Here is a 20172-nt window from a genome sequence, read left to right as displayed (position 1 = left end):
TCATGGCAGCAGGTTTCCATCGACAACTATGTTGCCAATAGGTACTTACTTACTAAAATCCGTGCTCAACTTGAGTAAAAAAATCCGTGCTCAATTTATTTACAAACTTCCGAAAAACGAAAATGGAGAGTGCAAGCAAACCTAGCGTTTCATATATTTTCTATCTCAAAGTACCAAAAATAGCGGAATAGAAACAAATTGGATTTCAGCCACTTAGCTCACGTTGCGTAGTAGTTTTCTAGTTTTGGTACTAGGAGGTATATATATACCTTCTTGTGTTTTATAAGACAGGATTTCTGGCTGAGCAGGCTGATGCAAGTAGTTAACAGTAAAACCTGTTTCCTAAGCACGTTCTGTCTAAATTAGAATTTTGATGTTGGACAAGATGTCGAGGACTCGAAATAACTGTAACCCGTGTTAAACCTGAAGTATCTATTCCAGCTTGAATAAAATACGTGCATCATCATACTTTAGTAGCGGTTTTTAAAACGCTATTTATACATGTACTAAAATATTACTCTGTTTTTATATTCTGGTAGACTGATGTTCTTTAAATCAGAAGCATCCAAATACGTTCTCGGACCAACTGTTGCGGTGTGATATAGATGCCTCATCATTTATTTCCTCCCCTCTGCCTGGTATTTTCCATTCTATAATTCTGCCATTGACCTCCTCTCTGTTTTATCATTTATCGCACTTAAAAAGAATAGCAACAAACCTCAAGAAATCCGAGTTCACTCCTAACAATATCGGGATCTGCACCGCCAACCGTCATAGCGAAATTATAATACAGTTCACATGATGAATAGGACATGTTAGTTTCCTCCGTAGAACAATTTTATCGGTTCCCACTGCTTGCTTTCGAACCAATCCGTATAACGGCTGGGAACGGCTCAAGAATGCGTGTATAGGAGGCTTTCGGGCTCTGTAATTGCCTTTTGTGTATTTTCGTGGCCGCTGCAATCCTTTAATTCAAGTTAAATTGACTAATCTGTGTTTACAAATAAATTTCTACATATATGACTCATGCTTGACTTTTCAAAATTCATACTTCAAGAAGTTTTAATATTAAATCTGTCTATCCATTTTATAAATAATAGGAGACCTACTGGCGAAGACAAATGAAACTATTTTATATTACAAATCTCCTATAATAATTAATAAACCGACGACCACCGGTCTGGCCTAGTGGGTAGTGACCCTGCCTACGAAGCTGATGGTCCCGGGGTCAAATCCTGGTAAGGGCATGTATTCGTGTGATGAGCATGGTTGTTCCTGAGTTATGGGTGTTTTCTATGTATTTAAGTATTTATAAATATTTATATATTATATATTTATTATATACTTATTGAGCTTACTGTGGGACTTAGTCAATTTGTGTAATAAAGTCCTATAATATTTATTTATGTATTTATAAACACAAATATATTTTTATATGACAACGAAAATTACGCGATTGTTTCCATACATGTCAGGCGACAGCTTAAACTCTTCGAACCATAGACATGTAGCTGTAGAGGTTGGACCGCCACACCGTCTTTATAATGTCATCTTTTATCCATAGAGTATCCGTAAAGCATACCAATCAAAATATATGGAATATGTTTGAGGAAACATTGTTTAATTCAAGAAATGAATAATATATAATAATTCAGCCTATATACGTCCCACTGCTGGGCACAGGCCTCCTCTCATGCGCGAGAGGGCTTAGGCTATAGTCCCCACGCTAGCCCAATGCGGATTGGGGACTTCACATACACCTTTGAATTTCTTCGCAGATGTATGCAGGTTTCCTCACGATGTTTTCCTTCACCGAAAAGCTAGTGGTAAATATCAAATGATATTTCGGACATAAGTTCCGAAACACTCATTGATACGAGCCAGGATTTGAACCCGCGACCTCCGGATCGAAAGTCGGACGTCATATCCACTCGGCCACCACCGCTTTTTCAAGAAATATGAACGTTATATTTTTGGATTCACTAAAGATTCTTAGGTATTTGTACATTGTAATAATTATTATGTATAAGATTAACAAATCTATAATCGCGTCCTATTTGACTGCTTGCTGTATTGCAATAAAATGCCGGCCTATCACGCCATTGCACCAACTTTTGCGTTAAGCCTTCCAAACGTTGAGTTTAATATAATATAATTATTGTTTCAGACGTACGCTGGTGCTGAGAGCTCGTCGGGTATCAACCCACAAGCTCAGGCCATTCTCGACAGCCTCAACACGAAGTACTATTTCTACACGAGGACGAGGGGGCTTTTCCGGATCTGCTACCCGAAGGAGCGGCCTCCTACAGGTTAGTCTACTGATGAGTTCATGACGCGACCCAGCCTTGTGCTACGAATGTTTCATGCAACTCTGAAGCTATCTAAATACTTGTTCATTCAAATTACCTTCAGTTTGGGATTTAGACAATTTGACTTACTCATTTTGCATAACTGCAGAGTTAGGATTACCTAGACAATCAGTTGGCATGAACTGATTGTATTATTAGCATTTTCATTTAAGTAGGTAATTAAGAGGAAAGGAGACGGCCGCTTCTCAATACAAACGTAGTCCCCATTTTCCTCTCTAGATATTGACACTTATGCCCTTAAGTTTGTTTTTATTTTAGTTTTTGACTGTCGTAAAATGAAGGATAGAAAAACCGATTTCATACAATTTTTTAAATTTTCCTCATAATAATTAAAAAAATTCAAAAAAGCAAACGTCCCTTACGTTTGCATGATAAACAACAAAATATGTCAAAATATTTTCAATAATGTTAATATCCAGAGAGGAAAACGAGGACTACGTTTGTATGAAAAGGCGATTTCGCGCGGGTCCTCCACTTTTGTTTTAATTAGGTGGCACTTGCTTGAAATATTGAGGGTTATCTCGAAAAGTTTTTTGTCTGATATTCCAATTTGCCAAATGTTCATTTGACCGAACGCGTTTTTATACCATATGGATTTTCAAAGAAATGGATTGGATATAATAGATGATTTTGAAAAAAAAAAATGCGTTCGGTCATGCGGTAATGAAACATTGGACCAACATTTTTCGTAGTTGCGAAAGGATATCCATATCAAACACATACGGACATAATCGCGCTAAATACCATCTTCATCGAAACATTGTGCCTACTTAATTATAATTACACATTCCGTAATTTCTCAGAAACGCCACAAAACAATCATCATAGTGTTAACTCTAATGAACGCCCATGGTAATGATCATCTCAGCCTATTGGAGCGTAAACTGAATTTTACGGAGTATAAGCTCAAATACTGAAGAAATACGACTTACAATGCTATGATATCACTTCCATTGCTATGGTCAGTGGAACAGGTGTGCGGTAAATCGCTAACTGTTGCTAATAAATACAATAAACATAACGTCCTAAATAACTGGTCCCATTTGTATTGGAACTGCCAATGTCATTTAACCACATTGTAGATTGAGTGAACTGAGTCTGACGTCTAAAAAATGTTGGAAGGTTACTGAAAATTTGGTTTAGATTGCCTCCAATCATAAATTTTTAAGAGAAATTTGGGTTCTAGGATTTATGATTATCAATGAGCGGAATTCTTCATAGCAAAAATCAAACTGTCAGAGGGATTGACCTAACTGTTTTATCGACTTATCGATAAATATTTGTCACTTAACGAAACAAAGTTAAAGTAATGAAATCAGGCTTTTGGATATACATACAAACAAATTAACGGTATCCCTAATTAGCTGACCGCCACTGTATTTTGGTATAATACTAAAGAATAAAACAGAAAATACTTTTATGATGTAAATGAACGTAACATTTAGAGCAATATATTGTAGAAGAATCTTCTTTGAAACTGAAATAAGAATCTTTCTGTATCCATTTTTTTATTGTTTTCTTTTAGGATTAACCATTTTAGTAACACGGCACGGAAATCACTCATGAAAACTCAAGTGACATAAATGACATATGTGACGCTGACATGCTTTACTTTAATACGGAGATGCAAGTTGCTTATCAAAGAGGTCAAATGTTACAGAATAATCTTTTAAGTTGATTATGAATACCTAATGCGATATTATTCCGTAACATCGATAAGTCGATAAAACAGTTAGGTTAATCCCTCTGACAGTTTGATTTTTGCTATGAAGAATTCCGCTCATTGATGATTATGCTAGCAGATAGTGTGAAGTTGGAAACAATATTTATTTTTACCGTCAATGAGTTAACGCATTCACTGCCACCGACGCATATATGCGTTCACCGTCATATAAGTTTGTTCCTAGGCCACGCCCCCTGGCAGTGAATGCGTTAACAAATGAGTCAATAAAAAGTGTGAAAGAAACCAAGCCACTTCACCATACGGACGATCTCTACTGACACCTTAAATTTGCAAGTAACCCTGAATTTAAAGTCGAATTTCACTTTCAATTGCCATCCATCACACTAAAAACCGAAATTATAAATTATAGAAAGCGATAGATGTAACGAGCACAGTACCTCGCCCCGGTCTATAAAAAAGTAGTCATGAGAATTAATAAAATGTTTGATTAGAGCAACGCACCGGTTTACAATGAATTTATTTTTTATACCTTGAATAGGACGCAATTGAAAGCGTGTTTGCAAACTCGTGACTTTGATTCTGCAATAAGAAGTGACAAACTCAATTGATGATATTGTTTTGAGGCATCTTCGTTCATATTTTAAAGATATTAAAAGAAAGTTAGGATGTCCATAGGTACACTACTCTACCTCCTTTTTTATAGAAAAAAAGTTTGTTTTATACAGGCAATATCTCTTCTTGAAAGTAATTACATAGGTATATTATAAAGTCAGATAGGGAAAGTACACCCATAGATCCCAGTGGTATAGTGCCTATAACCTTACCTAAACTCTTGAAATGAATTTTTTGTTTTGATAAAATTTACTTATATTATAATTAACACATAAATAACATTCCTTTAGATTTCATCGGTAATTTCATAAACTTTTTTAATTTTTCGTAGAAACAGATACTCGCATGTCCGTGGCCCATGAACTTTTCCTAATTATTATTGGGTTATTCGTATTCGGTTGCTTCCGGTCCGGCTAGCTCGTCGCCTTCGAAAGTGGCCGGGCTTTAATTACCTCTCATATATTCAGTTCAAGTAAGACGCGCCTTAACGCCGTTGGCCATACCTGCAAGGTTGGACATCGATTTTGTACATGTAAACGTTTTGTATGCAAAATAGTTCCTAAGGTCTAGGTCGTACGTGGATATTTAATTTATATTTAACGTCGCTTCATTTTGATAAAAATGTTTAAGTATGTATAACCAATTCAAGATTGTGTCAAATAATACATGTTTAACTTTAAATTCTGCATTTTTTTTTAAATTTATTTAGAAACCAAACAGTCATATAAACATCAATTATGATAATATTTCTAGTCCAAGATCCCTGAACCGCCAGACCTTACTTATTTTCTCATTAATAAAATGTATGGGATAATATAGTGTTAGTATGTAGTATGTACTTAAGTATATGTACTTTTAATGTCTGCATATTTGCTATATTGGTCCGACGGCCATTCGTATGGCAATGTTCAATTTATAACTATATTTTCTAAAACATACATAAAAATCAGCCATGAGAATATTATGAAAAGTTTGTATTATTTTTACCAACCTTTAGCACCTTGTACCGGACAAATGGCCATCGGGCCAATATAGCAAGTATACAGACATTAAAAGTACATACTAACACTATATTATCCCATACATTTTATTCATGAGAAAATAAGTAAGGTCTGGCGGCTCTGGGATCTTGCTCTATTCGGTCGTCGTGTGTGACGGACCGGACGGTAGAAGCACGCGACGTTATTTGACCGCAAGAATTACAAGTACCTAGTCATTTGTTGAGCATAATGTTGATTAAGCATGCAAGTTATCCATTTCTCTGTCAGTACAATAATTTCAATAATATTTTAGTGTTACTGCTACAGCCATTAGGAGTATCAATATCGGCACTCATTATAACATTCTTATACCTTACTAGGAGCAATAAATAGCACGTTTTTTGGATTGCATGCTCTTTGACTGTAATTTCCTATGTATATAATTTATGTGAGTTAAGCAATAAGCATACGTAGTACTTATTATCATATCATAATAACTACTACGTATGCTTATTCATTTTATTCTGATTTACACAAGCAACGGTTTGTATGTGCACTTTAGTTTGGTATGTGCAGTTGGTAGTAAATAAAACCGATAATAACATGCTTTCATGCTACTTATAGTAACGTACTTATACGTATCGGTAACTTTACCAGCAGACAGACATTGTTAGTCTACTTACATAGCTGATGGTATGTAGGATTCGTACCTCGGCTGCGTGTACGCATGTACGTGCCGCGCGTTACCTACTCCGCCAAGGCTTCGCGCGCGAATCACGTTTAGATTGTCACTGCTGCACCGATAACAATGACACAACGACTTCAAGGGTGCTTTACTAATAACGTGGTTCGTGCTTGGAAAATAATAGATTTCTTTCTTAACAGGAGATAATACATATGCTGAATAAAACCATGACATTAAGCATTGAATTAAAATAAGTTTATCGTCCTCCACTCCATTTTTTTATTACCTACAGAAAAACATTTTAATGGTCACCAGTTTATATGGTAATGTCCTGAGGTCCTGACTGGTCTCGCATTGTCTGGGTTGGGCATACGACAAGAGCTAGCTACACGAGGGGCTGCATGGACTTTACTCCTATAACGATTGTCAAATGCTTATTGTATTGGGATTTGAGAACATCACACCTTTGAATGTATGCAATTTTCTCACGATGTCTTCATTGTACAGGAAATGGTGAGGAAATTATTGGTATAGTCGCCACCAGATAGCTATATCAGAGCGGCCGAGGTGCTCACATATATCCGAACACGCCTCTATTGTCAAGGCGCTAGAGTGCTTGATCAGATAATTTTGAGCACCTCGGCCGCCCCGATATATCTGATGGCGATTTTACGAGCTGGGGTTCAAAACTAGGATTTTGCAGTTAGTAAATTAGATTCATAAATAATTTTAAGGTTAGCGCTTTGCTTCGTAAGGATAGTTAAGTAAGTTAAATTACGTAAAAATCGACTAGTCATATTCAACAATAAATAAATTTGTATAATATTCACTACGCCATTAGCACTTTCGATGATAAAGTCTACATAAAGAAGGAACTTCACTTCGCATTAACTCTTACTACACTTATCTTATATTTTGAATCAAACGTTGGTCTGACGCTGAAACGGCTGTACAATTGTCGCAGACAATAGATCCGCCACTACTAAAGTTGAACTGCAGAGGTCACAACCTTGACCGCTCGTTTTTGAGTTGTAGTCCTTCGATAATTGGTGAAGCTATTGTCATTTTACCATGCTGTCTGAGCAACAGTCGACTTGACCTTTGTAACTTCTAACAGTTGTTGTAGTAATATGGAAGTATTACATAAAAATAAAATAAAATATGTAAATAAAGATTAGAGGACATCTTACACAGATCAACCTAGCCCCAAACTAAGCAACGCTTGTACTATGGGTACTAGGCAACGATATACATACTTGTATAGATAAATACATATAAAATACCCATGACTCAGGATCAAATATCTGTGTTCAATATTCATCACACAAATAAATGCCCGTACCGGGATTCGAACCCAGGATCATCGACTTCATAATTATGCATGGTCGCTACCCACTAGGCCAGACCGGTCGTCAAACATTTTGCCTTTGTTTTTAATTAATATTTAATAGATGCTGGGTCATGGGGAGAATGGCTCATTGGCTGAAATGATATTACATTTGTTACAAATCGGTAACATTGAAATGAATTCGTACATATGTGTTTACATTCAATAATACAGGGTGTCTCTCATCACAGGGCTTTAAAGGGCTCGATTCTACTCGCTACACTGAGTTATTTTTATGGGACCAACCCCGAAATCGAAAAAAATTGCAATGTTTTGCATTTACAATATTCACATATGACGTTGCAGCCACAAAATATGTATTGTTTCTTGTAGCGTTAGTAAAAAATTAAAAATCACTGTAAGCTGACAAAACAATCGCATCTACTTTTACCGCATCCGGATAAATATAGGCACATTTATTAAATTACAATATCAATTAAAATGTCTACGTCGTTAGCTCTAATAATGAACGTTAACTTCGTCGTCAACAATTATGTAAGTAAAATTGTTGTTATAATTTGCGCAAGTGTTGACTTATTACTAACTAGGAACTACATTCCGCTACTGCCTAGACAAATTACGTTGGCCAACTGTAACGTCGCAGGTTTCGAGACAATAAACTCAAATATTCAGTTAAGCAAGAACCAGCTTTGATGCATGTTAGCAAACAGCCATATTCATAGTCTTGCGTCACGCAATCCAATAACTCATGATAAAGTTAGTCATCATGCGTATATAATAATTTAGAATATAATTTTAAAATTAGCAGTTTTTAAGTCTAGTGATAAAGGTCATGTAGACAAAAGTTAGGGGCACAAAACTAATTTCAGGAACTGAGCACCGTCATCCGACACAAAACACAAAATACTAGAGGTACATTTAACTTATTCATTTTTATACACGCCCGACAACGTAGATATACAAATATCAAATATCTTTCATTTAGAGGCAACCAAGGCTTATAGATATACTTAATACCTTACAGTTACAAACTAACAAACATACATCCAAAAATAAAATTCTTAATCCTAAAGTCATTTAGGCACAGTTTTCTGTTGAGTCACCTGTTATAGGACATTCTGTATCAAGACAGTGAACACTGAGCATTCCATGCTCTCATGTTCATAACATTAATACCTGCCTGGAACAAAAGTACAGACAATTGCATCTAAATTTTGTCAAATGTTGTCTTCAAATATGACTCGCCATGTAAGTAAGATGTTGGCCATCATATAATTAAGTAGGCTGGCTGCTATCTATTATGAATTATGATTTATCAAATGACAATTTAGATTGACGCGTTGCAATAATAAATAATCGATCATGTGGCCTAGAACCAATTGAGATTGCATTAGATTCTCGGTTACAAATCGTCGTCTCATTGCTTTCTCGGTGTACGAAGATTATAATCGCGTTGTATCATTCTACAGCAAAAACGATGGTGCGAGGTATCACAGGTGAAATCTTCGTTCTACAATACAAACCGAGAGACAACCGGTCCTGAGACGGCTATACTCTTGTCTTGGTCGTGTGTAGAAGGGAGATGCGCGGACCTTTTTTATGGCCGATTAAGATAAGTTTGAGGCAAATGAAGGTCACGACGAGCCCACGGCGGCGGCATGCGGTTGGCTTCTAAAGAACTCTTCGGTTAAATTGTTACCTGAGCCTAATAATTATTTCAACACTAAGCCACTAAATATGCAATTTAGGTCGAGTAAGCCAGCTACTTATCGCTACACGTTTAGTTTAGTGCTATTCAGTCGTAAGGTCACGTTTCCGCTGTATTCATTCAAACTGGGATGTTAATTGTTTAAGTCATTTTGTGGAAGCGGATGACATCGGTACACTAATGAGGACTTGAGGGCACTTGTGGTTTTTTGGGATCCTACAATCTTAATATTTTACCTTTAGGTAAAAACCACATGGTCTTCGTTGCCACGGTGCTAAATACATAATATGAAGAGGAAGACGCATAATTGTTACATTTATCCTTATTTATTAATAGTAAATAAGTGTGATTTTATTAAACGCGTAGGTATGTTTGTCCGTACTCTCCGTACACAGAAGTAGATACCTAAGGAGGTTACGTGGCGTGTGTATTTATAAAAACAATGTGTATATGGTCAGCGCAACGGTACAAAGACATAAGATAATTACTAAACAACTGTTCAGAACGTACAATGAACATTCTTACATTCGGAATGCTGTCCTAGGCTAATATTCCTTAAAGAGATAAGGTCTGAGTCATTTACTATTGCTAAGTCTCACTTTGTATGGAAATTTTACCGGTGTAGCACAATAAGGTAATAAACATTTTCTTAATTTTGATAAATCGCTACTTAGGTATTCGTAGTTATACTGGACTAAAATTGTAAGTAGATAAAATACGGTATCTGGTTGTAATTTGTCTCACTTTGTGGAAATTACATCATGGACGTGCATTCCGAATGCGTGTAGTTATCTATGCACGTACAGTACTAAGAAAAATGATATCACATCTTCTATTTCTCTCTTTTAAAGTCCGTTGATTTCAATGGTGCATTCCTGCGCAGCTTAAATTATATAACTTTCGCAAAGAAGCCGGTATTCTAATTAACTCCATTTTTGAGATAATCACTGATTTATTTTTATCTAATAAGGCCCCTACGAGCGTGTATACTTGCCTTAGAGCCTGTTTACATATTGATTAGTGTTTAATATGAGTTTATACATTTGCTACTAAACGCCAAGTACTATCTCGGACGATCGATATTCAAAATGTCATTAGAATGTCATAGTTCTCAATTGTTTGGTTGATTTAAATATAATGTTCAGATTTTGCTTACATTTATGTTTTTTTATCCTTAGTACTAAATATATACAAGGTAATGCTGGAATTAGTAGAATACAGAAAATGAGCAAAGTAACTAGTGAGATTGATGCTATCAGTAGTCTAAGTTAATATATGTTTACAATTTTTATGTTAGGATTTCTAGGAAGCAAGTGAGTGGACAAATGATGAATTCTAAACAATTACAACATAAGAAAAAGTTACACATATTTTGGAATTACAGATATGTCTTGAGTCTATGTAGATATGTTTTGAACTGATTGTGTGTCATCTTTAGCACGTCAAGTCTATACTGTTTATATAATAAGTTGTGCTCTCTACAAATTCTAGGTATTAGACTATGAGAACCAACATTTGTTCTATAAGTTTTACATAAAAAGGCCGAAAATTAGCCAGTCGAGAATGCTGTTGCGGAACTGTCCTGTGTATTTGTTGCAGAAGCTGAGGGCAGTCTAGCGTTCCCGAGACAATTTTGCGTAGTAGCGTTTGGTCAGAAATCCAACGGCGGTGCTCGAGGGAAATCATTTTAGAATACTTTAATCGTTTACAGTATGAGTTTAGTGACCGCAGTTTCCCCTGATGAACAGTGAGGAAAAATAGGAAGCTCTTCTGTATACGTTCGATTAGTTCTACTTGACTGACTTGATTCCATATGATGAGCAGTAATCTAACAGACTGCGAACTAGTGCTGAGATATTTTTGAATTTCTTGCAATTTCTCCACATAAAGCCAAGCAGTTGATTAGCCTTTTTTATTATATTATCAACGTGTGAAGGGTTTAATAGGATAGAAGCCTCGGTCTGTGTGGAAGTCGTTCAAAATCTTTAAGCCCATTAAAAAAAAAACAATTTCTACTCTATGTTTGCAGAGTACATATATGTATAAAATTGTAAGGATCATAAATACGATGTTTTTTTCCATTACTTTCAAGGGTGTATTCCTGACCTTAAATTAAGTAATTTTAAAATTTAGCCTTAAATTAAATAAAGACACCGGTATTCTGTTAACTTCATTTCGGAGATAATCAATAATTTATTTTTAATTGATTTTAACTCATAATGCCCCTACGAGCGTGTATACTTACTTGCCTTAGGGCCTGTTTGCATATTTGCTGCTAAACATAAGTACTATCTCGGACGATCTAAATATGTTCGAATTGACATTGATATGACACTGGTTGCAATTGTTTGGTTGAGTTAAATGTAATGCCCGTGCTACAACAACGCTATAAGCAGCATTTAATTACTTTAACTAAAATATAACATATATATATATATATATATATATATATATATTATATGTAATTACCTAACCGTTCATTAACTAAAATATTCCTTAAACGTACTTAACATCCATACTCCGAAGTAAACGGAATTAAATACAAACACGGTGTATAGTATAGTAAGTACCTGGGCGACCGATATTGTAATATGGTGGTCTATAGGTGATAATCTTAACTACATTTTTTTACTAAATTAAACTTGTCTAAAACAATAAAAATTAATAAAATATATATAAACTTGAACATATAAAAAAAAAAAGTTAGTCACCGGGCGAGATTCGAACCCGTAACATTCGTTTAGCAGTCCGCGTCTTAACCCGCTGGACCAGACGGACAGTGGACGGCAACACGAAATTAGCGACCATATTCTGCGTCGAAAGAAAAACGCATGAAAACTCGAAAACACGCGTTTTCCCAAACATAAGACTAATCTAGATAGATTGTACACCCCCAAAAACCCCCATATACCAAATTTCAGCGAAATCGTTAAAGCCGTTTCCGAGATCACAGAAATATATATACATATATATATATATATACAAGAATTGCTCGTTTAAAGGTATAAGATATAGTAGTCATATATGACCTCGAATTTAGAAATTAACTAACACAGTGTAGGCGTTGAAAACAACTTCGAGTAGAAGTTGCAATTGTCAAAAGTGCACAAGGTTAAGCCTTGTGTTCTCGCGTAATAATTATCAGAGATTAGCATTGTATTCAATACCGTCCACGCTGAATTATTTTAGTTGTATTTGGTTGTATGGCACTTGGTAGATTTTTATTCCGTAGTTTACAATAAGTACTTTTTTACCCATGGCTGGCTTGGTGGAGGCATGGGTGGGTTGGTGAATTCGACTTTTTTAAATATCTAGGTGGTAACATAAATTAAATTAATTATAATGACTAATTAATTAGGTAACTTTACAAATTATTTAATACCAACATGTGGATAACAATTAATTAAGGTATTATAAATCAATAATAAATAAAGATCAATACTTTAACGTGATAAAACTACACTAAATATTAAAAAAATTAAGTAGGTAGGTAATAACTCGTGCACTGACACCATTCTACTACAGTGATCTGAATGTTATTTACTGCGTATAAACTGAAGAAGCATTTCAAATGGTTTTCATATGATACTTTGTTTAGTCTTTCTTGCTTTAATTGATATTTTGTATCTTTGGTTCGTGGTTCGTCTTTTCGTAATTGGTTCTATTAGCGTTAATGTGCCTATTTCGCCACGTTTCTGGCATTTAATATAATAACCCTATCACATCCTCGTGGAACAAACTCTTGAAATAGCTGTCTCTCGCTAAGGATATTTACGAGAATTGTTAAACCACAGCACGTCATTTTTAGGAGACGAAAATTAAGGAAGGCCGACCAGTAAACACTTCCTGCATGATTTTGCATGATGCTTTTTTTTGCTGGCATGTATGTAGCTATATCACAGACTAGCGTAGTTGAGATGATCTGAGCAGACTGATAAAAAAATAATGATTGCTGTGAGATTTATTATTATCATACAAATAAATTTACAGTTGATATGTGACCGACTGTAGTACCTCCATAGTATAAATATAATTTTATATTTTTATACTACACGGTCAAAGAATGATGTCATGACATGGCTATCATGTTGACTTGATAGCGGCATCGTGGCAAGTAAACAGATTTAATACCCGTAATTACCGGATTATTAAGAAAATGAGGCTTTTACGGCGTATTTTTTATCAGTCGTTAACTCTTTAACAAAAGGCATACATTGCATTTAGCCAGCCAAGTGCTTAAAATATGTACAAAGTGTAAATTTAGGTTTTAGGGACAGTCCTCCTATACGCGGTATAGGTTCTGAAAACGCGTAGGTACATACATAATTTTGACGACCGGTCTGGCTGGCAGTAGTTGTCAAATTTGATTACTGTCACTATTGTTTGAACCCCATTTATGACCTAAAATATGTTTTTGCAGTCACATTATTTAGCCCTAAAAAGTTTTCCTCCGTTAATTATAGTAACTTTGTATTGCTTTAGCACTCGTGTACTAATTATGGATCTACTGATGTCTATTTTATTTAAATCCGCAAAATAGTTTAGGCGTTAGAAGAAAAAATATGATTTAATATTCGGAGTCCTCTCAAGGCAACTGATTTAATATTTCTGTAATAAAACAAGTGTAAACAAGTTGTGAAGGGTAAGAGGAATCTACCGATACGTCATTTAAAAAATTCCGTCCAGTATCCTAAGCTACAGCGTGTACTGAATCATCAGTACTTAAATCCATAACCCTACTTTCTGGTTAATTCGCAGTCGACTAAAATGTTAATATTCGGGTAGATCACGTACAAATGTATAGTCAAAAGTTTCCTATTAAGAGAATGTCCCTTGGAAGTGTACATACAAGAGAACTTAATAATTAAATACATAGAATTTAATAAGCTTTAATGTTGCTGTAGATTTAGAGTAAAACGCGAATTTCTCCTGGATGGTACACATTTTCCAAGATGGCTGCGATTCCTCAAGGTCCCCAAATGTCAAATGGTGTGGGCATGAAAAAGGGGACTTTAATTTATATACATACCAAATTTCATGACTGTCCTAGAAATTTCGAAGTTGGTCTTAATCCGATTGTGCTAATACTTAAGTAGGATCAACATATTACTTACCTACTCTTAATTGCTGTTATACTTACTCGTAATTTACCTGTAATTAAAGGAAGTTCAGTATTTACCAGAAAAATAAATATTATCCGTACATGTTGTAATAATCACACTCAAAACATTTTGCGGTCAAGCTGTCAATTATGAAGGTATTGTTCCACTGTTAACCAAGTTAATGATGCATATTATGTGCGAAGACGCGGCATTGAGGATTTCGCAAACTGTATCTACGACCAAATCTAGTGTTGCAACTAGTGCATTCGATGCCGAAGAAACAACGAAATAACTCATAGGAATTCTTGGACTTAGGGCCAGACAAACGACAATCGACGGTTATAGAATCGATTGATTTGACTGATCAACGTTACACAACAGAGAACTACAAAACTTCCCATACGATAACCTTATAACGGAGATAGGCGGTTAGGCTTATTGGCGAGCGACCACACCAGTCGCTGGGAAAGAATGTTGCCCGAAACCTGGTGAACCTAGTTTCGATACTTGATTAAACAAGTTAGAGAGCTAATGTAAGCAGTTAGAAGGCTAGAGTAAGGTATGCTGTATTTGGTATGCACTGACTTTCGGTTTGAATTATGCAGGCCTAGGTATGCTCAGGAGCTACTACTAGGTAGGTAAATCGTTGGTTTCCGAGATAGAGTTACTTTTGCAAGGAATTAGGATTTTGCTTGTTTTCGGTTATGTACTTTCTGATAAGATTATTAACTAAAACGAGATCCTTTTACAAGATACATTTTATTTTCATCAATAATTAAATTAATACATTTTCATACTCTTGCAACAATAAAATACGAATACAATCAGAACATATAAGTAATTGACAATATAAGTAATTGACTAATTGTATAAACGTAATGCTTTTCGTGTTAAGGATCCTGAAATAAAGCATCTCGATAGGCTGCTGTGTCGAAATACGAAAAATTAAACTCTTCCAAACTAATAAAAATGGTCATGGATGTTTTCGGATTAAACCTTGTTCTTGACAAAGGGTTAAAACTTGCAGAGAATTTCCTAAACCGCATTTTCTACTTACCATTCAAGTTTAGCTCGGTAATGCACAATCAATCACAACGATATTATCACTTCATATAGCTCGGCATGCGTGCCGGCCGTTCAATCCCGTTGCTTGACCGTTCGCAGCCTGCCACGCTCAGTGAGGCACACACGAGTTGCTCATATGCTCAATTCGTGTATTTCCACTGCTCAGATAGTACCTGTGAATCGAACCCGAAAGCGAACCATTGTGAAAGAGACCTCGAGATCTGTAGCAGCAAAACCTGAAAAAATATGTTTTAAACAACATTTCACTCCTTACGAGTGGAAGAAGTCGAATTTTCTTAGTTACAGAACTCATGATGTTGACCGGTTAATGTCAACATCATGCCATTCATGACTTCTGTACCTACCTAAGAAAATTTGTTAAGTTTATCTTAGACAATTACAAAATTATAGTTGTCGAGTTTCATTCAAATTGAGTCAGTGAAAGAAAAAAAAAAAAACTCCTTTGTGTTACAAGTGGTGGTATGTACCTAAAGTATACCTTGTAGTCTTGCTCCTGATATATCCGTAAAATAATGCAATTCACTAGCATTTTGACCAAAAACACGGTATACGGCAGTAGTTCGATTTCCATATCTCACATACATTTTTTTGGATTTTTTCGCAATTTTTTGTGATACAGCAAATGTCTTTCTCTTTATGCACGGTAATCAAAGCATCTGTACACGGCAACCCCAAATTTTGACAGGAACAAAACTGCTCATCTTCATCTCGTGTCCATTGAAATTGTTCTGGATCAGAATTCGGCTACGCACAGAATGTTCTTCTTTTATCAATAATATAATTATTGTAATTTATTTGTTTTTCTAAGCGAAAAGGAATACTAGTTGAGTGTGACAGACCGATTAGGTAGCTATATTGGAAGGCGCGTTTTAAATGGTTCTTTCGAGCGATGGATTCACGCTCTGGCACAGGAACGAGAATTCTCGGGCAGATTGGAGGCAAAAACTAACAGGTATCTGCTATGCAGATGTCTGTTCCAGGGGCCTGGTTAAGTAGCGTTTTTGACATGATTTTTAACTGGGTCTTGGCAGGGATTTATTGAATATTTTATATAGGTATTTCTCTTCGCAACTTATAAAAAATCATCATGTGATTACCGACTGCTGCTCTTGCGCAAGCAATTTAATAAACAATAACATTTACAACTTTTTTATGTTTTATTAACTAACTCAAACGGGTATTTACTTTTATGTTTTGTGTATAAATGCATTAATATGTAATAAGTAAAAATCGATATTGCACTTTCTAATGTTAACATATGAGTAAGTACGTACAGTGTGTAGGTTTATTTGCTTTCATTGGTCTTGAATTGATTATAATTATTTATATTTTTACTACTTAGCTAAATGTTAATTATAGTATTCTTAGTTATTAATTATTTTTTATTGCGTTCAGCTAAGGTATTTACTAGTAGAAACACTCATAGCATAGTAAGTCATCTCATCTTTATAGTAAAATTAATTGAAATTTTATTTTAAATAATGTTCTATGGTTAATCATAATCTCGGGTGGTTTTAATGAAATGTCATTTAAAGCCGTAACAATAAAGCCAATTTTGTTTATGCCTTGGATACCTACATACAACATAATTTTATTTATTTACTATTTATGTCGAATTCCTATCGGACTGCATTCCGAAATATTCCATTCGAGGTGCACCTCGAATGGAATATTTCTATGCCAAAAGAGAAATAGACGTCTGAGATCGGATAACTTTTGTTTTGGTGACTTTAGAGTTGGTCAAAGTCGTTCAATTTGATCTATATAGGTACTCGTCACTTCGCGGAGATTGGCCCAGTGTTGCCAGGCGTACGATAATTGACGTACACGTACGATAATTTGGGCTCCGGTACGTTGTACGTTCCATAATTTCAGCCCTTAGACAATGACACCAAAAAAGTCTACTTAGTTTTTGAAGCAAAGTATGACACTTTCCTTGCGAAATAGGCTACAATTAGCACCTTTTGGGTGTTCGGCTCCTTGGCTTACGTCAAAAATATCGAAATTTCCTGTAAACCGTTTGGATCTATCACAACAATACACAAATATAACATGTTTTTTGCGCAATTTAGACGAAAATTACGTTTTTGTTTGATAATACATTGGACATGTAAGCTTATTTTTCCAGAAGTTTTGGGAGTAGTGCCTTTTTGATAGGCGTACGATAATTTTTTCATCGGTACGATAATTTTGACACTCAAATACGATAATTCTCTTCCGCTCACCTGGCAACACTGGTTTGGCCAGACGTTGAAATACACCCGGTATGTGTTTATTGCGCACGGCATTTCTTCCTTTTCGTTATACTGCTTGTTATGTATGGAGTATGTGAAGCGTGAAGTCGTTTAGCTGTAAATATCATAACAAGGATGTTAAATTAACTAATAACATACATTACAAATGACACACACATTATTACATTTTCCTACTCCTCTACTGTTATCTGTCATTTATGCATTCATTAACACGAATATAAGAACATACATAAAAGATTTCAAGAATAGTCTATATTGTCTATTCCTCATAAAAGCTCTTGTGCTTTTATAAGCTATAATGTTACTGCGATTAATGGCTACCAACCTAACAAAACCAAAACGAATACAGTTTTAAACTAAGTGTATTGCTGCCAACGTACAAAATATTCATTTGGTTGCATAGTAAAAATAATTACTTCGTAAGTCAGAAACACGCATGTGACACCCGTAATATAGCAACACCCATAGACTACGAAGACCGCTTAGCGTTGCTTGTTAGTCTCCGTAGGCTACGGTGGCCAAAATTGAGAAAAAACTGTCCAAAAAATTAATTTAGCAAGTAGCAAGTACCAGGGCCTCATGAGTTACGAGGAGGTGTCGCTGACCGGCCGGCCGCGGCCCGGGGAGGGCCGGGCGCGTAACAAGGTATGCTCGCGCGTCTTGGCTATATACTTTTGCTGTAATTTGTTTACCTAAATTAAGATTTATTTTTGTTGACTCGTAGGAAAAATATTGTATGCAACGTTGTATAAGTAGGTCAAAAAATTCTCGTGGCGTATTCCTTTACAATGTTCGCCTACGCCTTCGGCTCCGGCTCACATTGTAACTCACGCCACTCGCCTTTTTTGACCCTTCTTATACCACTGTTGCATAAAATACTATTGGCTGTCACCGCGCCGCTGTCACACATGCGCTGCAAGCGCGATGCCAATCAGCTGTAGGTAGCTGTGCCTACGCCTACATCTCCGAGGTGTTAAGTCGCTTCCGTTTCGTGCCTGCGTAGTGTCGATACCCAGTTGACGGCGAACCGATGAGTTAGGTTAGGGCGCCGCTGATCTAAAAAGATGTCCCCGAATCTTATATGTGACGTTTCACGGGTAAAACCTTACGGCGATTGGCTCTTACGCTACGACGCTACAATACTATGTTACGAGTAACCCGATTACGCGGCAAGGAACGCGTGAAGCGTTTTTGTTGCCTTATCCATTTTACCCAATTGCAGTATCACGATTCACTTGTTTTTCGACTGGATCTATGTATGGATATATCGTGCCTCATGTTTATGGATAGGCACGACGTTTAATGCTCGTTTTGATTAATTAGTAATTAGTTAGCTTTCTTAAGACGATTGTTTTTATGAATCTCACCTCAAAAGTTGATATAGGTGTAGATACAAAGTAACAATAGATTTCTTTCTATAAACTATAAATTCATACTTGAACTCAGATAAAAACAATATATACTTTTGTGATAAAGACAATAAATTCCAAGGCAGCAAGCCACATTGAGAGATACCATCCTGCGCTCTTGAGCTCGTCCGGACTTTTGCAACTCCGGTGGGGCAATAAAAGAACAAAATGCCAGATATAATTGAACGCAGATCTAACATATCGTTTAGTATTCGTAATGCTTGTTACATTGTACGAATCTTAATCAAGATGGTATAAATATAAACAGGTATGTTAGGTTTGCAACATAACTGCCGGCGTCAATGATATGCCTCAAATATGATATAGCATTTTTTTTACTCCTGTCTAGGACCCCGAGTCCTAAACATGCTCACTTAATCACTTCTATATTATGTTATTATGACAACGAGGATAAAACCTTGAAAAAATTAAGACGCACAATGCTCAGTATTACATATGCACCTATCCAAAATTGCATTGACTTATCTTATAAACCTAACGCTGCCTTTTGCCCGACCAGGTATTGACCTAAAAATATACGACGTATCGAATTTACAAAAAACCTCAAGGCGAGATGTCATTCACATCGAGTGGGTCTTTAAAATAAAATAAATCAATGTTTCAACCGAAAATTTTTCTATGCAGGTACTAAATACATACTTATACAATTATACCTAAACCACGCCTCTACATTCCAAACGGCATACTACGAGCACTGAGTAAATTAGCACCTGTTGGCCTTCTAGGTACGATGAAAACGGCGGGGAAAGTGAAACTGGTAATGGCTGGGAAAAGTGACCCGTTACTGGATCGCCATTTTTGATTTTCTTTCCTGTCGTTTACTGCTTGAATGACAGGATAGTATACCTAATTATTTCTCTAGAATACTTATTTCTCCACGACTTACATGTACCAGTATACTGTCTCAACTAGC

At 35.8% G+C, this 20172-nt stretch overlaps 1 protein-coding gene across 2 annotated transcripts in view; it reads left to right on the top strand.

Annotated features, from left to right (window-relative positions):
* The window catches only part of LOC133522050 (uncharacterized), a 57392-nt gene that overhangs the window by 23263 nt on the left and 13957 nt on the right, over nucleotides 1-20172 (top strand). For both annotated transcript variants that reach the window (XM_061857229.1, XM_061857228.1), the window contains exon 2: nucleotides 2168-2309. In XM_061857229.1, the coding sequence (XP_061713213.1) occupies nucleotides 2168-2309 (142 nt within the window). The remainder of the gene's footprint in view (nucleotides 1-2167; nucleotides 2310-20172) is intronic.

The sequence above is a fragment of the Cydia pomonella genome, chromosome 10 (genome assembly GCF_033807575.1).
Source record: "Cydia pomonella isolate Wapato2018A chromosome 10, ilCydPomo1, whole genome shotgun sequence".
In the NCBI taxonomy this organism is placed as follows: domain Eukaryota; kingdom Metazoa; phylum Arthropoda; class Insecta; order Lepidoptera; family Tortricidae; genus Cydia; species Cydia pomonella.
The sequence above is the reverse complement of the archived record's forward strand: the minus strand, read 5'-3'. Positions and strand labels throughout refer to the sequence as shown.